We start from the raw sequence: 22,632 nt of genomic DNA, 5'->3' as shown, positions 1-22,632 counted from the left end.
CTGAATTAAAAAAAATTGAATTCCCACTTTTTTTTGCTGTAAAATTCGCGGCTGTAAATTTTTCTCCTCTATTTCCCAAAAATTGAATGCAATATGAATAAACTAAAATGCAGCAAAATTAAAAAAATGAATTGAGTTGTATCCGGAAACGAAATAAAATATTTCCGCCTGTTAAATTAATAAATTTGTTTGAGGAGCGGATTTTATCAAGAACTACCGGGCATTTAGTCGTCTCAAATGTCTTTAGCGAGGAGAAACAATTATTCGTCGGAGATGCTGAAAAAGTCCAGGAGCCCGGCTAATCCTTTTCAATCTTTCACCGTTGTTAAAAAATGATAAGACCCCTGACATTTCGAAATCTGCACTAGGTTAAGAATAGTAATCCCATAACCATCGCTCTCGCCACCAGCGAGTTCCCCGAAAAGTTTACCACTCTTTCCCACAATATTATCTCCCTGCGCAATGATTTTTTACTCTCACCAATCATCCAATTGTAAATGCCCCCTAATATACAATTAACCCGCGTAATTGGTGTGTTGCTGATATATTTTTCCCCATCTGGGTACGGCATGAGCGTTGAGGCGGAACGTTATGGGAATGAAAATATAATAATTAAAACCAATCGTAATTCTCCCATAGGGAGATGTACGAAAAAAAAAGCATTAGACCGAATGAAAAAGATGGCAGCCTGCATAAATGATTCGAAGACCAGAGTGTATGCTAATTCCTGTTCAAACATCAGTTTCCTGATTAGCTGTATCAAGACTCAACCCGCCCACTGTCGATTCTTTCCACCCCGTAATGGCAGAGCACAAGAAATAAAGAAAGTTATGGTTTACTTTATTCATACATGCATAATTGAAACCAGTACACAGCACTGAGTTCATCTGTACTCCCGGTTTTCTCCTGTTTTTACCTCTCGTGGTTTATTCTTTTTTTTTCACTGGCGCTGCAGTCACGCAAAAAAATTGTTAAGGGAAAATAAATAAAAGGTAAATAAAAAAATGGCAACTGTGTTACATCGACGAGTACCCCTAATACGTGTCCCTGCTATACACAATAAATACAAAACAAAACGAAACACGCAACAGATAGTGGTGGCACACGGCCAGTTACCAATACATCGACCTCATCGAATATCTGTATTAATCCCGTCCCCCTCTTTTTTGGGGGCAGGAAGGCAGGGAATTCGTAGATAAATATTTGGAAAAAATAGATATTTTAAACGTGGACGCTCAATATTTTTAACACTCATAAAGTTACGTGGAATTTCTTTGAAAATAATTATAAAGAAAAAATAAGAATTTGTCATCGACGAGTTCATTAATTTCTTGAGGATTTTCTATTATTGGAAAATCTTCATCAGGAATTTTATCATTTTATTATGTTATTTTCTAACGAATTTTAAATTGTAAAATTCCCTGAAATTCCAGCGGGGCTGCGGCACGATGAGAATTCCCGGTATTCGGCGCGGAAAATTCAAACGAAAAGGATGATGTAAATAGGTAAATTAGGGGATTATCTCGATTTTAGGAGAGTGCGGAGGGTTTAAGTAATAGAGTTATACTCCTGAGTCAATAAGGATTAAGTCATAGTTGTTTGATCTGAAGGAGATGGACTTGGTGATGATGTGGGATTAGTCTGAATATGGATGACGGGAATCTATGTTAAATTATACAGATATTCCAAGAGAAATGGGAAACGATCATTGCGCAAAATTAAACATTCGCCACTTCCGAAAAATCTCAGTTTGCGTTCTGAATTCAGATCCTTAATACATGTATAAAAAAAACAGTTTAATTTACACGGAAATACGAAAAACCCGGTTCGTAATAAGTGAGTCAAATTCGTGGTCCGTCAATTTCCACGGAACATTTACGATAAAAATTACGGAACTCTACCGCATGTTCTACAGACATTGACAGAACGTGATTTTTAAATGTGGAGTGATTTAATTACTTTGTGAAATTAAGAAAATAATTAATTAATTAAGTAGTAATACTTGCACACACCCGGTGTCTTGCAGTATATCGACGCGAGAAATAATTGATGGAAATTAATATTTGCAGTTATTCGATTTCCGAAATTCTGAGACATCGCTTTCCCATAATAATCCAAAATAGAATATTTTGCGTCTGAAATCTACCTCGAAGCCGTAGAATTCCTCTCGCATGCTTTTCCCCCACATATTTGCATTTCACATTGACAACGACACACCCTGATAGAATATTCCACCGAAAATCCTATGACATCGCAAATTTCATCAATCCACGTACCAGCATTGAATTTATATTTACTTATTTCAAATCGATTCACAAACTCCCACCGCCGAAAAACAAAACACTTTCTCAATTCTTCAAATTCAACGATTCCAGATCAGAATAATAAATCCTACGTAATATTCTCAAGTGCTGTAAAGTGTGCTAAACCGGAATGAACCTAAATTTTTTTCGCAGACGAGCCTCATAAAAAATTTCACCTTCATTCCCTCAATTCCCTCCATTTCCCCAATAATTTTATCCCCCAGAACTCTCCAAAATGCAGACTTATCACTTTCCATTGGGTTTAATCACCCGATGGGGTTTTCCACTCGCGAAAAATGGCGAAAAAAATAATCTGCAAAAAAGTGTTTTTTCGTGGTAAAGTTAATGATTTTAGAATAATTGATAATGCCATTCAATATCCATTGAATAGGTATTAATATTATGATCATCAGAGTTATTATTATGAACGGGATTATCGATATAATTCATCCCTAATGAGTCAATTAAAATACGAATAATTCAAACAATGAATTTCGCAATTTTTAATCAATCATAAATTGAATTATATTATAGATATTCAATTTCGCTACAATTCCCTCAAAATTTTTCCCAGAACTTTCCAAAACGCAGACTTATCACTTTCTATTGGCCGTAATCACCCGTCAGGTATTTCCACTCTCAAAAAACGAGAAAAAAAATCAACCCACAGAAAACAAAAAAAAAAGCGGAGAAATCCGTTAGGGCAAGGGGTGGAGGTTAGAAAAACGGGAACTTTTCGAATAAACTACGTTACCAAAAAGTTTAACCGAGTACGATCTGAGAAGAAGGAGAAGAGTCTTATCGTTGGATACACACTCCCCATTTTTTTCGCCTTACCGAGGCATATGTATCTATATCGCTCCTCGTTCGGAAACTTCCGGATCATTAATTTACATTAGGACATTTTTCAAGAGCCACCGGATCACTTCTTTCTTGGCGGGGAGAGGATCTTGCTTACCATCCGTAACTACCATCTCCTTTCCACCCCTTTCCACCTCACCCCACCCGAAGAAGGCAACCCGGTAGTCCAACTTCAACCGTATTTTTTTTACAACTTCCCCCACCCACCCTTTTACGCGTTTTTTTTATACTTTCTCATGGTTCCGTCCTGCTGCAACTCTTCCCAGGGGGTGAGATGGAGTGTACTAGAAAGGGGTGGGAGTAAGGAGTGAAGGACACGACGAGGAGAGGGAGATTTGAAAGAGGGCATGAGGTAGTGCGGTAGAAGCGGAAAAGGAATTGGATTTCCCTCGGCGATCCGAAAACGTTCCCTCGATTTACTTGCTTTTAGCACATCCTCCTCTAAATTTCATGAGAACAAATAAAAACTCAAGAAAAAAAAATGAGAGGGAAAAAACCAGACACGAGAGAGTAAAAATAATACAGACATGTCTATATATCTGAAAAACCAATTTACGTACAACTTGGCAGTCAGTAAGTGGTTTATTCGATTTTACCCCCCGCCACGTTCAGTTTGACTAAAAACTTGTAACTCTTTTATTCCATTTTAAAAACTATTAAACCAATCTGCATGATAAGTTATTGCATCCGATGGGTGAAAAAAAAAAATGTCAGTGCGAATCAGCGGAGAATTTTTTTTCACCATTGTGTTATAGAACGAAATAAAAATAGAATGACCAAAGCTGTATACAGCCTGCGGTGATTTTTCATCCCCTATTTCGAACACGTCGCCAGAGCCAGAAAGACGAAACTTTGAACTGCACCACATTGGCCTCAACCACCCACCCACCCCAATCCTCCCCCTTTCTGTTACCCTCACACCCATTCTCCCTGGGAAAAAACTAACTTCTTCAACTGGCTGGAACTAACGAATCGTGCCTGAAAAGTTGCCCCACTCGAAATGGCCGAAGCATCGAAATACGTGAAAAGGCCTCCCCCCACCCACCCATTACTTCACCCCCTATACTTCACTCCGTTGCTATCTCTCGTGTGTCCCTTTGGGAGGTACCACGACCACTTGTTGGATAATTTCATCCCCAGTGCTGTTTCGATTAAATTATCGTCGTGAGCAGAATTCACCGGGCGGCAGAGTTCAATGAGCTTATAAAAGTTACCACGGCTCGTATACCTTGACATGGCCAATTACAATTTACAGAGTTACGCAATGCAGTTTTTTCTCCCCTTTCCTCCTGTTCCACCCCCTCCTCCTCCTCCCACCTCCCTCTTACGTCTTCCAATGGAGGAGAAATGCTTCATTTTTTCTTACTCCTGTTTATTTATATGTCTATGTTATTTCACTGTGGCATCCGACTTTACGATCCTTTTGTCCGGCCCATAACTAGAATTAACTTCAGGTGAGAGTAATGATTCGTGGATCGCTTGTTATTAGAGTTGGAATGGCGTTAGAGTCAATGTTCGGTTGTTGTTCTTTATTCTAGTGTTCTGTGGTCAATGGAACTGCTGGAGTACTATTGCGTGATCAGTAATTAGGGGATACTCGAGGATAGAACTGGCGTTTGTCTTGGGAAGAGTCATTGGTTAACGATTTATCTATTTTGGGATGTTCAGGGTGAATCACCGGTGTTAATGGAACTTTCTCCGACAAAAAGTTCAAGAGGAAACTTTTCTCAAAATGCAGAAGCCATAATCCAAAAATTAGAATTAAGATATATTTTTTTTCCCGGAATGATATCCTAAATATATCTAAGTCACATTTTGAATATATCTTCAGTGCCAGAGGTGAGATATATCTGCACAGATATATCCAAAATATATCTTAGATATATCTCACCCCATGTGAGATGACTTATTTTTCTCGCCGCAATGTACTTTGTAATCACAACTTAATATTGTTGTTGTTTACAGCACACCCTGACAGGGCACTGCGCTAAAGTACTGGCAGCAAAGTTCCTGGGTGAACCGTCGAAGGTGGTGACCGGTAGTCACGATCGAACACTCAAGATCTGGGATCTGCGCAGTCGTGCATGTAAGTACATGCATCACAAATACACACCTACTAACTTAGTGTCATTAAGTATTTTATATCTATCAACGTTCTCCTTCCTATCAGGATTGCGTTTTATTCAGCTTTACATAATTTTTTTTTCCCCGTTTTTTAAATTTCCATTAAAAGCTCCATCAGAAGGACAAATACTGGCGCCCATGGCATTCTCTTCGCACCCACGTTTGTAAACGAGCAGTGGACCTATCTCGGGTACATCGTAAACCCCTCTCTTGCTCTCGTCGTCCTATAGACCAGGGCGCGAAATATTATAGGTGCCACGGTAATCGCGTTCCCCTATTACCCCCTATTAGTCGTTGCATTATGCAACGCACTTATACGAGGCGTTTCGAGATAATAAAACAAACTCCATTTCACTACCACCAGTCCACTATTATATATATGATGAGTCATTTTCATATCGCAGACTTTAGCGAAATGACCGTGCTCGGGAGGAATGAATATATTCCAGATAATTGATATTCAAAAAATAAGAAAATATATTTGCCGATATTGGCGGATAGGTTTCGTCTTACGGGTCTTACCCTTAAAATTTATTACCGTTTGAAATATTTTTAATTTTCAAAATTTTTCCGCTCTCCCCGCCAAAAAAATTTGTTCAATTCCCAAAATTTCGCGATTTTTTGAATTTTTAAAATTGGATCTCATCTCTCGTTTCCCCCGAAAATCATTCCTTATGAAACAGCAGTATACTATCGTACTTTAGTTAAAGTGAACCGAGTGAAATATCCCCCGACTATATCCCAAATTTTGTGAATGTAATATCGGAAAAATAAGGGGTGAGTAGGTAATGCAGAATCGTGTGCCAGAGGAGGTCCACGAGGATGGGAATTGAGTGAGGATAGGGTATGGGGGTATAATGCTGGGTGCGCACACTTTTATCCTTTATTTGAGAGAGGAAATCCGGCTCGGAATTTACACCCTGGTCGTTCGGACCCTGGCTAATCTCGTGAAACGGTATCCGAAGAGCGACTCGAGATATCGATTTGCACTTTGGACAACGGCCCGAGTGTGGGAGTTTGGGAGGGCCTGAAGCAGACGAACAGTCGTCGCAACAGGGGATGAGAAACAGAGAGAGGAATTCACTGAGGGAGATACCCAAATACATTCGCACGCTGTTGGGGATTTGCTATTGACACAGGATACTATTATACATAGGTTTCCAGTCCCGAGTGAGCCAATAAGAGAGTCTGGGATGATATTAATTTGCCAATCCTCTCCACTGCTTTTCCTCCCTGTCTCCTATACGGAGGTGTGAGAGGTTTGCCTTTATTATAGATTTCTCTATTTCTGTGATCAATCGGAATATTGAAAAGAACTCGCTGAAGAATTCTCTTGACGTCAAGTAATGAATTCTCTATCTTTTTTCCATTTTCCTGCATTAACTGCATATACGATAATATATTTTATAATATGTATATTATTATATCATATATATCGTTTAAGATATATTTTTCCATGGGCGAATTAATATATCAAATTGTTATCAATGTAAAATAAATTTCACTGGTATCACCTACTGAATCTTTTGTTTCTGTAACCAAAGAGATTCGAGGAGGAAATTTGTTATTGACACAGGATAATATAACACGTAGATATTAGTTAGATATCCATTGCTTTTCTCCAGTATACACCGAAGTGGAAGTGAGAGTAACTGAGGAGAGGAGAAGATAAACGAGATGGGATTCGACTGGTGGAGGCACCACTTTACGCAAGCTTCTCGGGCTTTGCATTACTTCTCTAATGCGCCTTCGTTCATTGACTTTACCCTTATGTACTAACTCGAAAATTTACCTTGAGCGCAGTTTGACTTGTTCGTAGTCACTACCAACCCCTTCTATAGGAGTTATACGACATTCCCCTCCTGAAAGTGCGCTTTCACAAGTTGCCGGTTGGTACATCTAATTTCCGTCCACAAGTGGTGAAATCTACGAAGCAGTTCACTTCGTACTGCACCTTTACCCACCCTTTCTTGTAAGAGTATTGCCCTCTCCCCCCTCGCCACTCAAGAATTCACTTAATATTACATGATCAATTCACTGGAGCTTTTTCTTTCAACTATCGTATGCAAATTCGGTGGAATTAATAATAATTCATTGTTGATTGTGGGCATTCATTGCGTCTCGACTCGGTAATTATTACAGAATAATTGTGGTAATTTCATGAGCATTTGTCGCACAATTACCGGGAACTCGTTAACGTTGACCGAATATTTCTATCAATGCACGCCCTTCCGTCGCACTTTCTCTGCATCCCGGGGTGCTGGAGATAAGGATAACCCTCCCTCGGGGGTTATCCTGTGGGAGGGTGAAAAAAATGAAATGTAAGGGTGAAATAAAAATGGCAAAACGTAAAGCTCGGAGGGGGCAGTTGGAGCTTAACGGCACTATCTCCCACGGCGCCCCGCGGCTGCTAAATTCATTTTACGACGTGTCGTAATTCGCATTTTCGGTTCATACCGAGTCTAGCCAATTCGCCTGTCCAAGAGGAATTATACGGGAAATCAGCGTGATTAATTGGATTTTACGGGGGTAATTACCTTCACTAGTCATTGGTGAATGGCACTCTGCCGATATTTTCGAGAGTTATTCTGCGGATCGCGATGGAAAATCCGAGGTGGACACCTCCACGAGAATATTTTCAATGGTTTTCATGTCGTGATTTTAATTGGAAGGAATTTCAATTATTTGGGGAGTACGAATGAAATCTATTGTTTGGAAGACACGGAAATTTTGTGGGATTGAGGGAAACAAACTCGGGAGAATTTCACCAGATGAGAATGAGAATTCTTCGTCCCATTAAAGTTTTGTAATCAGCATGAATATTTGCCATTCAATTAAAAATAAATTAATTCATATTTTTCATCAAGATTTGTTATTAATTAATGAAAATTTCTCTGAAATTCGAGTTCGTCAATAGAAATGTCCTGAAAATACCCGACGGAATTCTAGAATTGAAATATTCCACAAAAAATTGTTTCTCCACTTTGTTTGAGAATAAACACGAATCCATCTCGCTATCAAATATTCATCAAGAGGCAGCTAACAATTTTCATTTGGTTATAAAAATATAGTAATAATATGTGAGGAGAGGTACTCGGGGGATTATCGTGAAAGCACCCCTTGAGCCGAGAGTTTTAACTCGCAGGCATAATTTCTCCATTTCTTGGTATATAAAAGCCGAGAGGAAAAGGGGACGAGAGAGGGTGAAAGAGGTATTCATCTCTTTCTCATCACGGTTATTTTATATTTTTCGCTATTCTCGGGAGCCCCGGAGGTACCTAAAATCGCTCCATCCGGGGACTGAGATCCTATGGACTTGGAACTATTTTCCATCGTGGCCTTGAAGGTATGAGGCACTAACGACGAGATACGCCTTCACTGGGCGTCGCACTCCCATTAGAAATTTTCTTGCTAACCGCCCGTAAGAACATGAGGGGAACGAAATAAATTGTAAAATTGTATTGATGGGAGGGATTTGTCTGGAAACATGATGCTCCACCATGAAATATCTCGGGGATGAGTCATTTCGCAATGGAGATGATCAATTAATCTTCAGTCGTTTGAAAGCTCTGATTTTACGAATATTCGTACAGCTAGTTATTATCTCTCATTTACCCAGCAATTCGGTTTACCCATGCGTTTTTCGGTGACTGATTATTCGTTAACCAAAATTAGATTTCTATCGGATTTACTTTGTTTAGCAGGCGGGGAAATTATAATTCCGCGAATAGCTTCAATGATTGGTGATCGAATTGGAAGATTCATTGATTACTCGGGCACAGAAAACGGTAATTTTATTTTAGGCTCAGGATAAATTGGGACTTTGAATCGAATTTCGGCCGAAAAGTCTTTTAAAATCTTTAGAATTAACATGAAGTGCAGATTTTTTTGCAAAACAACAAAAAATTGTAATTGATATGAAAAAAATGATAATCTTGATTGCAATGTCAGGCTGCATTAACATTGTTTTTCGTGAAAAAAATATGTGAAGATGCAAGGAGCAGTTTTTTTGCAGTATCTTCCTACGTTTATCCCGGAAACTATAACGAAAGCTCTCCATAAAACGAAACGAGTAATTTCGACGATCGCCCGAATGCTGCAAAGTAAATCCCCTTCTCGTTTCATTAAATCCCCGAAAATCTTCATATCCTCCACAACTCGACATACATAGCCCCCAACTTTTTATCACCAACTGAAAAATAAATTAATAAACCCATCTTTTACGATATCCACCACGTGCTACGTCACCGCAGATTAATCTCCCAGTTATTCGACTGACACGGGATGTATGCAATTTAATCGAGCGAAGTACTTTGCACACACCAGAAGATTAAAGCCTCCCATAACCCATATCTCACCCTAGAAATGATGTAAATGTTAAATTTAATTTCTGACCCAGTTTATAATCCCGAAAATGATACAATAGAGATGTACCAACGGAGAAGAGAATACCGGGAGAGAAATATCCACGAAAAATTATTGGACTCTTATCAATAAATGTGGGATATTTTGCCCTGAATTGATGAAAAATCATGTGAAAAAATATTTTAATAGATAACCGAGTGCTCCAATCTTACTGGCCCATCTGGTAATTTTTCTGCCGATTGTCGTGCGAATTTTATATAAAAATTTCTCTCCGTGTAACTCGTATAAGCACATTTTTTTCAGCCGGTGTGGACTAACTGAAGTTTGAAAAGCGATTTCAAATAAATCTCACTATTCATTGTATCCATAATACAGTTTGAGGGTAACAGAAAATCGCTGAAGTCCCGTAACCACCCGACCTCGTACAATCAATTCACGTGAATATATTCACCACGTGAATTTGATCGCAAAACCTGTGCGGGTGAGGTAGTGAAAAAATGAAGGGGAAAAAAAGTCGCGAAATCGAAATTGGTACCATGTTGTAGATTCCATGGGCACGTGGTTGTATTGTGAGGTTGTCTCCCTTTCTGGAAGGTACATCGCGGTGAGATGGCACGTTGGGAAGGTGGGCGTAAGCGGAAACCCCGTTATTTATCGAGTTTATAGTCTTTGCCCTAACGTTAGCTACATTTCCGCAGGCGTTGCGGTTTTCCAAGGTTTCTTGGAAACCTGAGAGCGGTTTATACTCGGTTCCCTGACCGCCACCCCCTGTTTTCCCTCCCCCTGGGACTTGTTTTTCAAAGTCAATGACTAATGTCAAAGAGTTAAACTCGCCTTCGAAAGGACATTAAATTTTAAACGTTAACGGATTTTCAAGTTGCCCGGAAATGCCACGATTTTTTATGGAAATAATTGGTACGGTTTCTGTTGTTTTTTAATTTGGATATCTGTAAATTCCTTATGTTGCTTCCGGGTATTTTACGGTTAACTGTATTAAGCTGCTGAAAAACCAAAGAACTCATTCAATTTTCAAGTACATTTGTCAACGAGTGGGAAATTTCGCTCCTCGAGGCTATGAGTTTATTGACATCGATAGGTAATAACTATTTTATTGTGTACCCAAACCCTTTGACATGAGAGAAACCCAAACTTGCAATAATGGAACAATTATATTAATTCGACGAATTTCATTCCCTAATTATATAAATTTCGGATAATTCTTCCCTCAAAGTAAATTTTAATTTGTTTGTCTAGAATAAAAATCAAATGATTGTTTTTTTCCTTCGTTCAAACATTTTCATTTTTGTTGCAGGTATTGAAACGAAATTTGCCGGATCGAGTTGCAATGACCTCGTCACCTCCGATGGTGCAGGATCTACTATTATAAGTGGCCATTTTGATAAAAGGATAAGGTTCTGGGACACTAGGTCCGAGTCAAGCTGCAACGATATTGTATTACAAGGAAAAGTCACTTCACTCGATTTATCGAGAGGTGAGCGGATCTTCTCAATTTCAAGGGATTTGTTAATGTGTTGAAAGTTCAACACGAATAAAATACAACTACGGTGGGAACAGGAAATATTTGGAATTGAATTATTGCAATGACCGATGGTTTTTTTAAATTTTCTGCGAAGATGCTTTTAAGGGGCACAATAGCGTTAAATCAGTCGAGCAGAAAATTATTTTTATTCTCATTTTAATCGTGACCGATCGAAATTTATCTTCTCCATTTCACGTTTTACGGAACCGAAACTAATTAGTATTTAGTCATCAAGAACGCGGAATTACTGTTTTTTTTTATTCGTTTTATTAAATAGTCTATAGGCAGTTGGATTTAATCCGTTGAATTTTTCTTCATATTTGAATTGGAATTTTCAAGGATTGCGCCATTGAAAATTAAATTTCATTGATTAATTTCTGAATAATAAACAGAGAAAAAACCGCGAATATTTTCGTTTAATTCAACGTTCTGAATAATTCAGAATACAAAATTCCGAATTTCACACAATTTTCAGTGAAACATGACATTTTATGATTTTGTTCTTTTAAAAATTAAAATGTCATTTTTATACCGCCGACCATTTTTTCCGGGAAAGTATCAGATTTTTATGAGAAGTAAAGATGTCTTTTTTTATGAGTGGTATCCCCCAAAAATTCCATAACTTCCAGATATTTTCAAAAATAAAAAGAATATCGACAGAAAGAATTTTATACTCCCATATCTGTCCACATAATAATTAAATTACAGGAGTATCAAAAATTTGACAATTTCTCAAAGACCCAACCAAAGAACTTATTTCTTCTGATTTTTTGGTACCTCCATGAATATGTACTTGTCATTATTCTTTTTATTTTCTCTTCACTCCGACTAAAAAATTTTCATCACAGAGTCTATTGAAAAATGTTGACTGTCGAAAATTAAATTTTGTTGCCCAAGTGTGGGTAGAGCTTTCGGTTGAGGTGAAACAATATATCCAGCTGAATGGCACAAAGGAAATATGACATATTGACGTTTAACCTTTATCGTCAGGTTGAATGTAGGCGATCGTTGTTGAACACGAAACAGATGACTTTTGGACTTATGCCAGACGTAAAGTAGATGAGCACTGGGTACAATGAGCATTAATTAAATTCACGTTCCTAGCTATTAACGTTGGGGTGGAAATTGACATTTCATTTGGTTCGTCCAAAAATAGATTTACCCCCCGCGAGAGAAAAAGTTACTTCAGCTATGAATTATTTCTGGCTATCTCCAATAAAATGAATTACAATCCTGTCGAGCTATTTGGAAGAGTATTAGAATCCAATGGCTTACTTCTTCCAGATATAGAGACCCGAAAAAAAAAGGCAATTTATGTTCCACCGTCTAGCAATATGTGTTGACAAATCCCCCAAACGGATTTCTACTCTTTTTTATCCGTCTGCTTTTTTTTCGTTATTTTCAAAGTGTAATTACGGGGGGATATTGCACAAAAGCCCGTCGTATTCCCTTCGAGTCCATTTAGGATTGCCTTTCCAGTGGCTTGATTGAAGAGGCTGATTTCAAACGTGAGATATCGCTTGCTTCAGCATCTTCAATGTGTATTTTCAACGTTTTGTCTACCAGAGAAAATCGAAAATATTCGGAACTGCGCAAAGACAATAATCCCCTGTCTCTTTGATACATTAGTAAAACTTGACGTGGACACGTCTCCGGGGCAGTTTCCCCAATCGATTTTACGCAGTTAAAGTGAAATTTTGTAATTATTGAACAGTATTATTGCTCACAGTTCTCCTGCTTTGCTCTTCTCCTTTCCTTTGTACAGCCGCAGATCCGTTCTGTGTGGATGAATTTTCATACACTATTCACTGAGGGATATCACTTCGCACCATGGACAGACACCGTTAATATATTAGAGCATAAAACTGAACGAACGAAATTGAGATTTGTTAGTTATTGAATAGTATTATTTCACAAGATTCTTCTGCACTACTCACGACACTGAATTCACACACTTGATTTATTTGGGAATATTAATTCGCGTGGACTATCAAGAAAAACCGTCAGGATATTGTATATAGAATAAAAGTGAAGGAATTAAATCGGTTTTTTCTAGCGCCCTTGAAATTTGTTTATCCTTGAGTTATTGTTTTTAAGCTTCTCCTCAATTGAGATTTTTTAATTATTCGATTATTATTTTTTAATGTATTATTTTTATAAATAACTCACTCAGAGATATCACTTCGCGCCGGCCGTGGAGAGACCGTTGGTGTATTGTACAACGAATAGAAATTAACCAGCGAAATTGGTTTTCTTTAGCGACTTTGAGTTTTCTTAATTCTTGAATTATTATTTTCTAAGCTTCTCCTCTGAATTAAAAATTTGGAGTTATTGGGTTATTATTTGTCAAGGTCCTCCTGTGTGACGCATTTTGTTTCCTCAGTACAGCCGCTGAAGATCCGATTCCCGTGACTGAATGTTTGTAAATGATATACCGAGGGATATCCACTCGCACGGAAGCGAGAAGCAAACGAGCGAAGTCGGCTTTGTCCAGCGTTCTTGAGATTTCCAAAATGTGGAATAAAATTATTTCCCAGGTTCTCCTCCTTCGGTCTGGTATGTTCTGCTCTGCTCTGTTCTGCTCTGTTCTGCTCCTTTCCTCTCTTCCCTGCAGCCTCCCCGATTTCCTCCGCGTAACTGAATGATCCCACAAAATTTCCTCAGTGATATCAACTCGCACGGACCTTAACGAGAGGCCCCTCATTAACTTAAATTTCTAAAATATTCGGTTGAAACATGAAAATTTGTGATTGGTGCGGCGATTGGAGCCAATCAGGTGAGACTGCACTTTTAACCCCCACCATGAGCTTTTCCGCCAATCACAGATTTTCACGGCTCCCCAACAATCTATGAAAGGGACTGCAGTTCGGGAGACATTTCAATCTGCGGCACACTTCGAAGATGCAAGGATGGCTGGAAGAAAACAACGTCGTACGGTTTCCTGAAAAATTAAATCCTCCACTACGGCTTCACAATCCACTCCCTCAACGACCACCAGACAGACGGCGTTGCTGTGAACTAGAATTTCGACAATGAGCTTCAGGATCGAAAATAAAAATGTGTCCACGTCAAAACATTCTCCCACCGCAGCACCTTCACTCAAGGTCGGCCGCCGAGCGTTGAAATAAAGAAGAATCGTGCCTTTAATTTTAGATGTGTATCAAAACACAATGGGATAGCTTCAATTATTGAGTTTTCAATTTGCGGACAAATATTTATGAAATCCTCTAAACACGCACAGTTTTAATGTAGTTTTATCTTAAGTCCGTTTTCAATATTTTTTAAACCCTTGATGTTTTCGAGATATCTCAGTCTTTATCACCGCAGTGTAGTCGGAATTTTTAAGTGAAATTTTCTAGAATTTTTCATGGACGCGACCAAATCCTACCTGCACTATGCAATGAAAAAGACGGAGCACTCTCCTCTCATGAAATATTCAGGTAAAAATTCAGTGACACATTAAACTTCATCCATTCCCCATTTCTCCATCCAATAAATCATAAATTTATTGGGCTCAGCGAAAAAGGAAATAGAGACAGCTAAATTATAATTGCAATGTTGCGATAGTATTCGTTGTCATGACTATCACGAAATTTGCCATGTTGATATCAGCCGGGGGTCATCACGCTATCTCATCTCCCAGAACGATGTTTTATTATCATCAATAATAATACCTGTACCTATTTTTACTTGCAGATGCCAATTATCTACTCAGTTGTGTGAGAGATGACACAGTGAAGTTGCTTGATCTGCGTATGAAGCAGATTGTCGGATCATTCAGGTTAGTCGAGTGCAATTGTCATTTACATCGGGAATTATCATTGAAACTGAACCGACAAAACCGATTCCATAGAACTCAATTAACGGGAATTGAATGAATAATTTTGTGGAGTAACCTGATCACTCGATAGAGACATACAAATAAACATGCAATTTTACCTTAACGTGTGAGTTGCGCAGAGAGTAGAATCGACATTAGTGCTCATTTAAATTTCAAGGACACTAATGTGTTATTGTATTATGATACAATTACACCTCAATTGGAATTTGGAGCGAAAATGCGCCCTTTCAAGCCGAACTGTCGTACAAATCGAGGCGTCGAACGCGAATTCACTCGTTCTTAATTACCCGTTCATTAAAACTCGATAAGCAACTCATTTAAATTACCTGAATTGTTGGTTTTAATTAGCCCGTTAGAGGCATAAAACGTAATTTATGTTTTATGTATTAATAAAACCTTGTTTCATAGAAAATGTTCAATGAAACGTGAACTTTAGGATACAGTATTTAATGGAGTGAATTCACGTTTTCTGAACAGATGTTTTTCCCCCACGAGATACGAATGCTTTTTTAGTTTATTTTAGTCTCATCGTAGTAAACGTGAATAAAAATAAAATATTCAATAAAACTCAATCCCATTTTAAACCCATTAATAAAATACTGGACTTTTCTAATTAAAGTCTTGGTTCGAGGACTTGAGAAACTTTTACAGAGTTTCAAAAATCTTGACCTTCTATCTCAGGAATTCCTCAAGTTTTTTATTCGAAATTCAAAAATCTTCGTTTATGATTTGAAAAAATGCTCAACCGAAGCAATCAAAGTAATTACCGGCTTTCAAAATCTCCATTCCAGTCCTCCAGCAGTAAACATAAATAAACATAAAATACTCAATAAAACGTAAACTCCATCATAAACCACTCACCACCGCCCTTCACTCGTCCTACCTGTCTCCTCCACCAAAGACAAGCAATTCTGATTAATTGTTCTTGACTCGAAACATTCAAAAGTCTTGACCGAAGGACTTTTCATTTCGCATTCCCCATAATCTCACAACGAGTCACTCAAAACAGCCTGACGACATCGAATCGTGCCGATACAAGTTGTCCTACACAGAAAAACCACAAATACAACAAACGAAAAACTATTAAATAAGTCTTCACCCGCGATTATAAACCACTTATCGAGGCGTTTGCATTCACCGCTTGGATGTCCCCCCGCAAGACATGACTGATTTCGATAAATTGCTCGACCCACCATAACTCAATAATTATTACCCCTCCTCCCCCCTGTCAAAATATACGATCCATCAAAGAAATGCAAACTCATGATTCTGTTATTTACATTCACATTGCAGTGCTGATGGGTTCAAAGTGGGTTGCGACTGGGCAAGAGCGACCTTCAGTCCAGACGGCCAGTATATAGCAGTGGGTTCAGTCGATGGCTCCGTCTTCATCTGGAACGTGACGACGAATAAAATTGAAACTGTCCTCAAGGATCACACGTGAGTACCCCATTAAAATCCACCCTCACCCTAAAAAAAAAACCAGACTAAAAACCAAATCCACGACGAGCCCATCCATCCTCAACAGGTGCACATTATTGACCGGCATGCGCCCTATCCAAAATAATGATCAATCGATAATCATAAAAGCCCCACAGCATCATAAAAAGAAAGACCAATAAAAAACAGAGATTAAAGAAGAATGAAAATTCTCATATCCATGTATACGCATTGATATCCATATGGAGCGATCATGGCAGACATGCTTTTAGTGCTTTATTACCTCATATATTACCAAGGGATAACTGAAGGGTCCTGCGTAAAATGGACATTGAGGAGTATCCCACAGAAGCATCTTTTCTCATATTATATTATCTAATAAAAAAGGGGAGGAACCAATGCAGATATAATAAAAAAATAAAAGTTGAAAAGAAAAGGCAAGCAAGTGGGTTATGGGCGGGAGGTCAGCGGAAATGGGACACTTTGAATGTTCAAGAGGCCGTGATTCGCTGCTCCCTCTCCACCTCAAGTTGGTGTTCTGATGCGATAAAATGTTCCAGCCGCACATAACTCCGTATATTGATCTACCGCTCTCCTCATTTTTTTTTACTTCTCTTTGCTCCACATTGAATTCTCCAATCACGTCACCACCAGGAGATTCTAATAATGCAACTTGCTCGAGTCCCTGTTGTACGTTGGAATGGAGCAAGACTGGAGTAAAAAAAAGGGAATATACCGCAGCATTAGGGTACAAGATGGGGTAGCCAAACTAGTTTTCAAGCCCAGAAAACTAGCAACTGTGGATACCTCGTGTTACCATGATGGTGCAAAAGCCCCGAGAGTTGGCGTCTAACACGACCTCATACCACTTGACCCTCCTCTAATCCCACCCACTTGCTGCCCACTGTTATCACCAGTTGGACATTACCTTGGTCATCCAAGTGCTAAAGCCCGTTGGCGTCAATGACTTTAGAGACCCACTGAACAGGTGGAATTAGAACTCTGATTGATTTAAATCACCATGGGAGTACAAAGCCCTCAGCTAATGTCTGCCATCGAGTCCCCGGGGTATCTAGAAAGTTTTTCGGTTTCAGTTTTCACCCTTGCTCATTTTTTCTCTTGATTTTAGAACTTTAATTTTCCATTAAAATTCAAAGGCTGGATTTAAGACTTTACAATCGGGTCTAGATATTCTTAAGATTTTAAAAACCGGCGAATTGAAGACTTTCTGTTTGAATTAAACAATATAAAGTCCTGAATTCATTCAAAAATCATTCAAAACTCGGGACTAAATGTAAATCAGCAATTCCGTTGAAACCACACCACCATCAACGAAATTGTTCTGATAGGTGATACTGGTAGCAACAAGGCCATCAGAAAAGTTTTTCTATTTCACTTTCCTCTCTTGCGCATTTCTCGGAACATATTGACATGAATGGGAGACGGCTGGCAGAAGCCGGGGCATTTATACGACTAGGTGTATTGCTTGGGTCACACTAACGTCACCATTGAGACCAGCGTCTCCACTCGAGAAATAGTAGCTAACCGTGTTTCTGTGTCAGTATAGAGATCCTCAGTGGTCCACCCAGGGTTAACCATTTCAAATTTTTTTTTTTCCTCTTTTATTTCTTCTGAGGGAAAATGCACACCAGCCGGTGCCACACATTCCTACTACCCCACGGGCTTTTACGTCTCTCTTTCTTTATCTTATCATTTCGGACACATGCGGGTGGTCTGGTACAAAGGATGTTACGGGTGCAAAAAGTTATACACCGGTGTGGGGTGGGAGGGATCATGGGTAATGTGTGGGGAACTCTGGTGGAGCTATTTTAATTTCAGACGGGTGTGAGACAAGGTTGATGCCTTGAATTGAAATGGATGATGTTGCAAATATTAGTTTGGCGAGTTGATTTGCCATGTCTCAGTGATTGACGTCAATTTTGATGGCAATGTCGCTTGGAATTTAATATCCTTGTGTGGCAGATGTAAATGGTAGTTGCAAAACTTGAATTTTATAAATGATGCACCCATAACTTCGTATTTATAAATAATAATAATCATAAAGTAATAACATATCTCTCTATTTATTATTATTATCATTATTATTTATAGATGAATAAATTATAAATGACAAAAATGATAAATAAAGTGAGTAAAAATCGTCGGGAAAAACGTGACATTGCTCTCCACTGAAATAACGATAATGCGCTCGACTGTTAACTCATCTCGAAAGCCGTGCATTACATGCCCTTTCCCTAGTAATTGAAAATTCATACGACATTGTGACTGAAATTTCAAGAAATTTCCAGCATCACAAGCCAAACGAAGATCCCAGCGTGCGGTCTATTCCTTATCAGGAATGGCATCGCCCAGGATTTCCACGGTGCATAAGAATCACCGGCCACACATCAGATTCACGTTTATCAGGTGCGTTTTCCAAGCCCCTCTCACGCAGTCCAAGCGAATAACAAAAAAAGTTAAAGAAAAAAAATAAATAAATAAAAATGGTTAAGCACCAGTCACGTACATAGACCGTTTCACTGTTATTACTTTTACCCGGAGCGTCGCAGAGGGACGTCGTTGGCTCGTAATTCGTACGTTGGGGGCACTTTGCAAAAAATCGTCCTGCCTTATATAAGAATCTGGCGGGACTAACTTAATAAGCGGCCAGAGTAACCGCCTCCATCCCTGTGATACTGAAACATCTTCCATAACGCGTCTGACGTATAAACAATTCGTTCTAACGTACGCAGGATCACCGAGAAAATGCACACCATCTTTCAACAGAGTTAATTCAACCTCGGTACTGTGTACCACTCATTACTCGTATCACGGAGTGCCCATTCAATTTATAAAAGGGCTACGGCGAAACGTCTCCGCCTCAAATCTCTCTTCACCTAATCGTCTTAAATTAACGCTTATTTATTCCAACGCTTGGCATTATCTTGTATCAATTCACTATAAATCCGACAACTTAAACAGAATCCACTCCCCATCTAATCTTCGGGGTAATCCTACTCTAGCCCTTTATGGAATTATGATACAAGAAAATGGGGGAGAGGGCGAACATTATTTTCCATGGGCAGAGAAATACCGAGAGGGAAAGGATAAATTTCGGAAAATGCATTGCTTGCAGAATTTGTTTAAATTATCACCAATTAATTGATAATTGATAAATTCCATCTGGACTTTGTATTTTGATTTTTTTTTGCTAAATTTTTTTTTGCTATAGTTCCCCTTGTATTTCATTGCTATCCACCAATTTTCTGGTCCGTCAGAAAAATGTGGAATGCTATATAAATTCCGTTCTTTAATGAAAATCCATAAGTCTCTTTTTGTGGGATACATTTTGGGGGAGAAAACCAACCGAGAATATATAAAACAAATATATGAACACATATTTTATATATTTGTTTTGTATAAATTGATCGCGTCGACGGTCAATATTTATATAGACTTCAAAATTGAAAAACAATTTTCATCAATTAATTAACATAATCATTATTGTTTCTCATAGTAGTTGCAAGATATCGTTACCTTTGAGAAATAAACATGTCCAACGGTAATAAATTTCAAGGGTAAAACCCGTAAGAGGAAACCGACCCGCGATCACGACATCTAAATCTCAAATCTCAAACAAATCTCAAACATTTTGACTGAATGCGCGTGTAGAGCACCCAATTAACGTTCAACAATCAATTTCACATCAATTTCCCACAAATGAAAAACTGCCATAGCCCCGACTCACCACCATATCTCCCGGGGAATCCCGCTCTCGTACCAGAAAAATAACCTTAAAAAAAAGGCGGGAAAATGTGAAATTAATTCGGTGAGGGAATAATACGCGTGTTGAGACAGCGAATCGAGTGAAAATGTTTGGGGAATATTGAATAACCGAGATGCTATTTTAAAGGCGTATTAACGAGACTCTCGGGTCGATTCACAGTGAGGTAGAGAGGCAGGGGATTCCCAGTGTCGCTGGATTGAGGTGAAGTGGGTGAGTAGGGTTGGCGCTTCCGTAGCGATTCAGCACCAATAAAAATTTATCTAGCCGTTGAGGAGTGTGAGGCAGAGGGGCCAACCGTACACCCAGATGAAATTAGATTATTCCAAACGGGGCTTTGGAGTACAGCGACGTGGGATGGGTTGCGACAGAAAATGGCGCCCACTGTTGCAATACTGAAAAAAAAAACATACCAATCTTCCTGCTTTGGCTATACACACTTTTTTCTTTACTTTTTATTCATCTCTATGCTCGTTTCGAAACGAGTGTAACGGAGTCTCGCTCGCTGATCAAGGATTCGACGAATTTCATTGTTGTCTCCCAAGAAAGTAACACAGTGATTGGGGGAGGGGGAGGGGGGGGGATGTAGTTTTTTGCTGGTGGGTGGGGAATTGAAGAGAAACGAAAAGAGGATTGTGAAGCAATCGGCATTGGTGGCAGTTTTCTCACGGCTTGACTCGGGTTTCCTCCGGGTGGCGCAATGATCGCAGGTCCACTGCGATATTATGTCATTTATCTTCGTCCCAAGTCGTATCCCCTGCCCTTTCTGCTATCTCCTTTTATCTGTGCCTTTAGACTCGTTCAGGAAGTGAAAAAAGGGAGATGTGAGGGGGGACAGGAAGACGCTTAGGGAGGAAGTATCCAAAGGGACATTCGCCGATGTCGACGTTTCAGAATATATACCACCTTGTGAACTTTTGAAATGGCAACCCGTGGGTAGGGTGAGGGATAACGATAAACTTCGATTGAAACTCCTCCTGACCCCGTTTGAATTTGTCAACTTGGTGATATAGTTGGGATTGAAGAGAATAAAAAAATGTATATCTAGATTTATCTTTTTTTTTTTACATCGGGGTTGAGAGTTTTTTTCGATATATTTTTTTTTCATTGAAAATCCAGAGGGAGTCGAGGATTTTTTTGTTGTGTGACAGATAGCCGAAGGGGGGAGGCTGTTGTCAATAGGTTTGGAATGGAGTTTTGAAGATTATCTCTGCGGTGGACTTTTTGTACACGGCGAGGAATTTCCATCATTTCCACCCATCATACGACAATCCCCGTAAAAATTACCCAACTGACCAGTAAACATCCAAAATATTAACATTCAGTCCAGTTTAATTCAAACTGCCTCCACGAATGTTTCACTTTCTTACCAGTACATTCTAAATCATTAAATGAACTTCGGAGATAATGGATGGGTAAAGCAGTACATTTTATTGCACTGCACCGTAAATATCCCGAGGAGCTCTCGTGATTTTTAATGCATGTCACCTGACCTTTTTATCAATACAGTGGAATATTCCACATTTAATGGTAAGAGACCGTTAGATTTTGGGGCTTTTTGTGCTGCGGAAAATATTTCGGGTGGATGAGAAAGAAAATTCTCTCCGAGCGAATGGTGAAAGGATGAATGAAAGGTAACACCTCAATTTAATTGAGAATGAGACATGCAGTAACGAGACAGAGTGAAATAAATGAAAAAGGAATCTCATTAGTTGAGAGTTTGCGGTAGGATAGTAAAATCTCCGGTGTTTTCATATATCCCCGAGGGGGGCAGGGTACACACACTTGGATTTTCAAGTCGGTATATGGAAAAGGAGCTTGGGTACGCAGAGATACCGCACATTCTCACATTCTGGCGTGTATACCGCAGTCTCGTTTATACCACAGTGAGTATCTACTGAGGGAGGAATGAGGGAAGGGAGTACCCTCACAGTGAGTGCGGTGTACATCGTCTAATTACACGCGGTAAGTTCACATTGCCACGAGAATACACGCAAATCCTGAGAAACGGCCACGCGCACACATTTCTCGAAAATCTGCACTAGGAAGTTGCTGGTTTTAATGATGAAAATGTATTGTGTTTGGAGATTTTAAAAATTGGGGATTTTGTCAAGTAATTGGACGGCGGTTTCAGGGAGAATTCAGTCGAGTGCGGAAATTGTTAGATTAAATGAGATTACTTGAGGGGAGTTCCACCGTTGTTGGATGTACAAGTCTTCCGAGGGGATTATGAGGTGTCATTTGCATGAATGGGAAGAGGGGGTGGTGTATGATGATCTTGAGGAAAAACGTGCAGTAATTGTAATTGTCATGATTTTATCAAATTTCAGAATCATATTCAACGCAAACTTTGCGAATTCAGAAATTCAAATTG

The 22,632-nt window shown here is 39.1% G+C and overlaps 1 protein-coding gene across 2 annotated transcripts in view; it reads left to right on the top strand.

The window, feature by feature from the left end:
- Atg16 (Autophagy-related 16) overlaps nt 1-22,632 on the top strand; it is a 182,374-nt gene that overhangs the window by 152,205 nt on the left and 7,537 nt on the right. For both annotated transcript variants that reach the window (XM_011304046.1, XM_011304039.1), the window contains 4 exons: nt 5,130-5,250; nt 10,966-11,145; nt 14,890-14,974; nt 16,328-16,474. In XM_011304046.1, coding sequence (XP_011302348.1) covers nt 5,130-5,250; nt 10,966-11,145; nt 14,890-14,974; nt 16,328-16,474 — 533 coding nt within the window. The remainder of the gene's footprint in view (nt 1-5,129; nt 5,251-10,965; nt 11,146-14,889; nt 14,975-16,327; nt 16,475-22,632) is intronic.

Source organism: Fopius arisanus, unplaced genomic scaffold (genome assembly GCF_000806365.1).
Source record: "Fopius arisanus strain USDA-PBARC FA_bdor unplaced genomic scaffold, ASM80636v1 scaffold00002, whole genome shotgun sequence".
Lineage (NCBI taxonomy): Eukaryota > Metazoa > Arthropoda > Insecta > Hymenoptera > Braconidae > Fopius > Fopius arisanus.
Note: the sequence above shows the minus strand (reverse complement) of the source record. Positions and strands in the feature narration are given on the sequence as shown.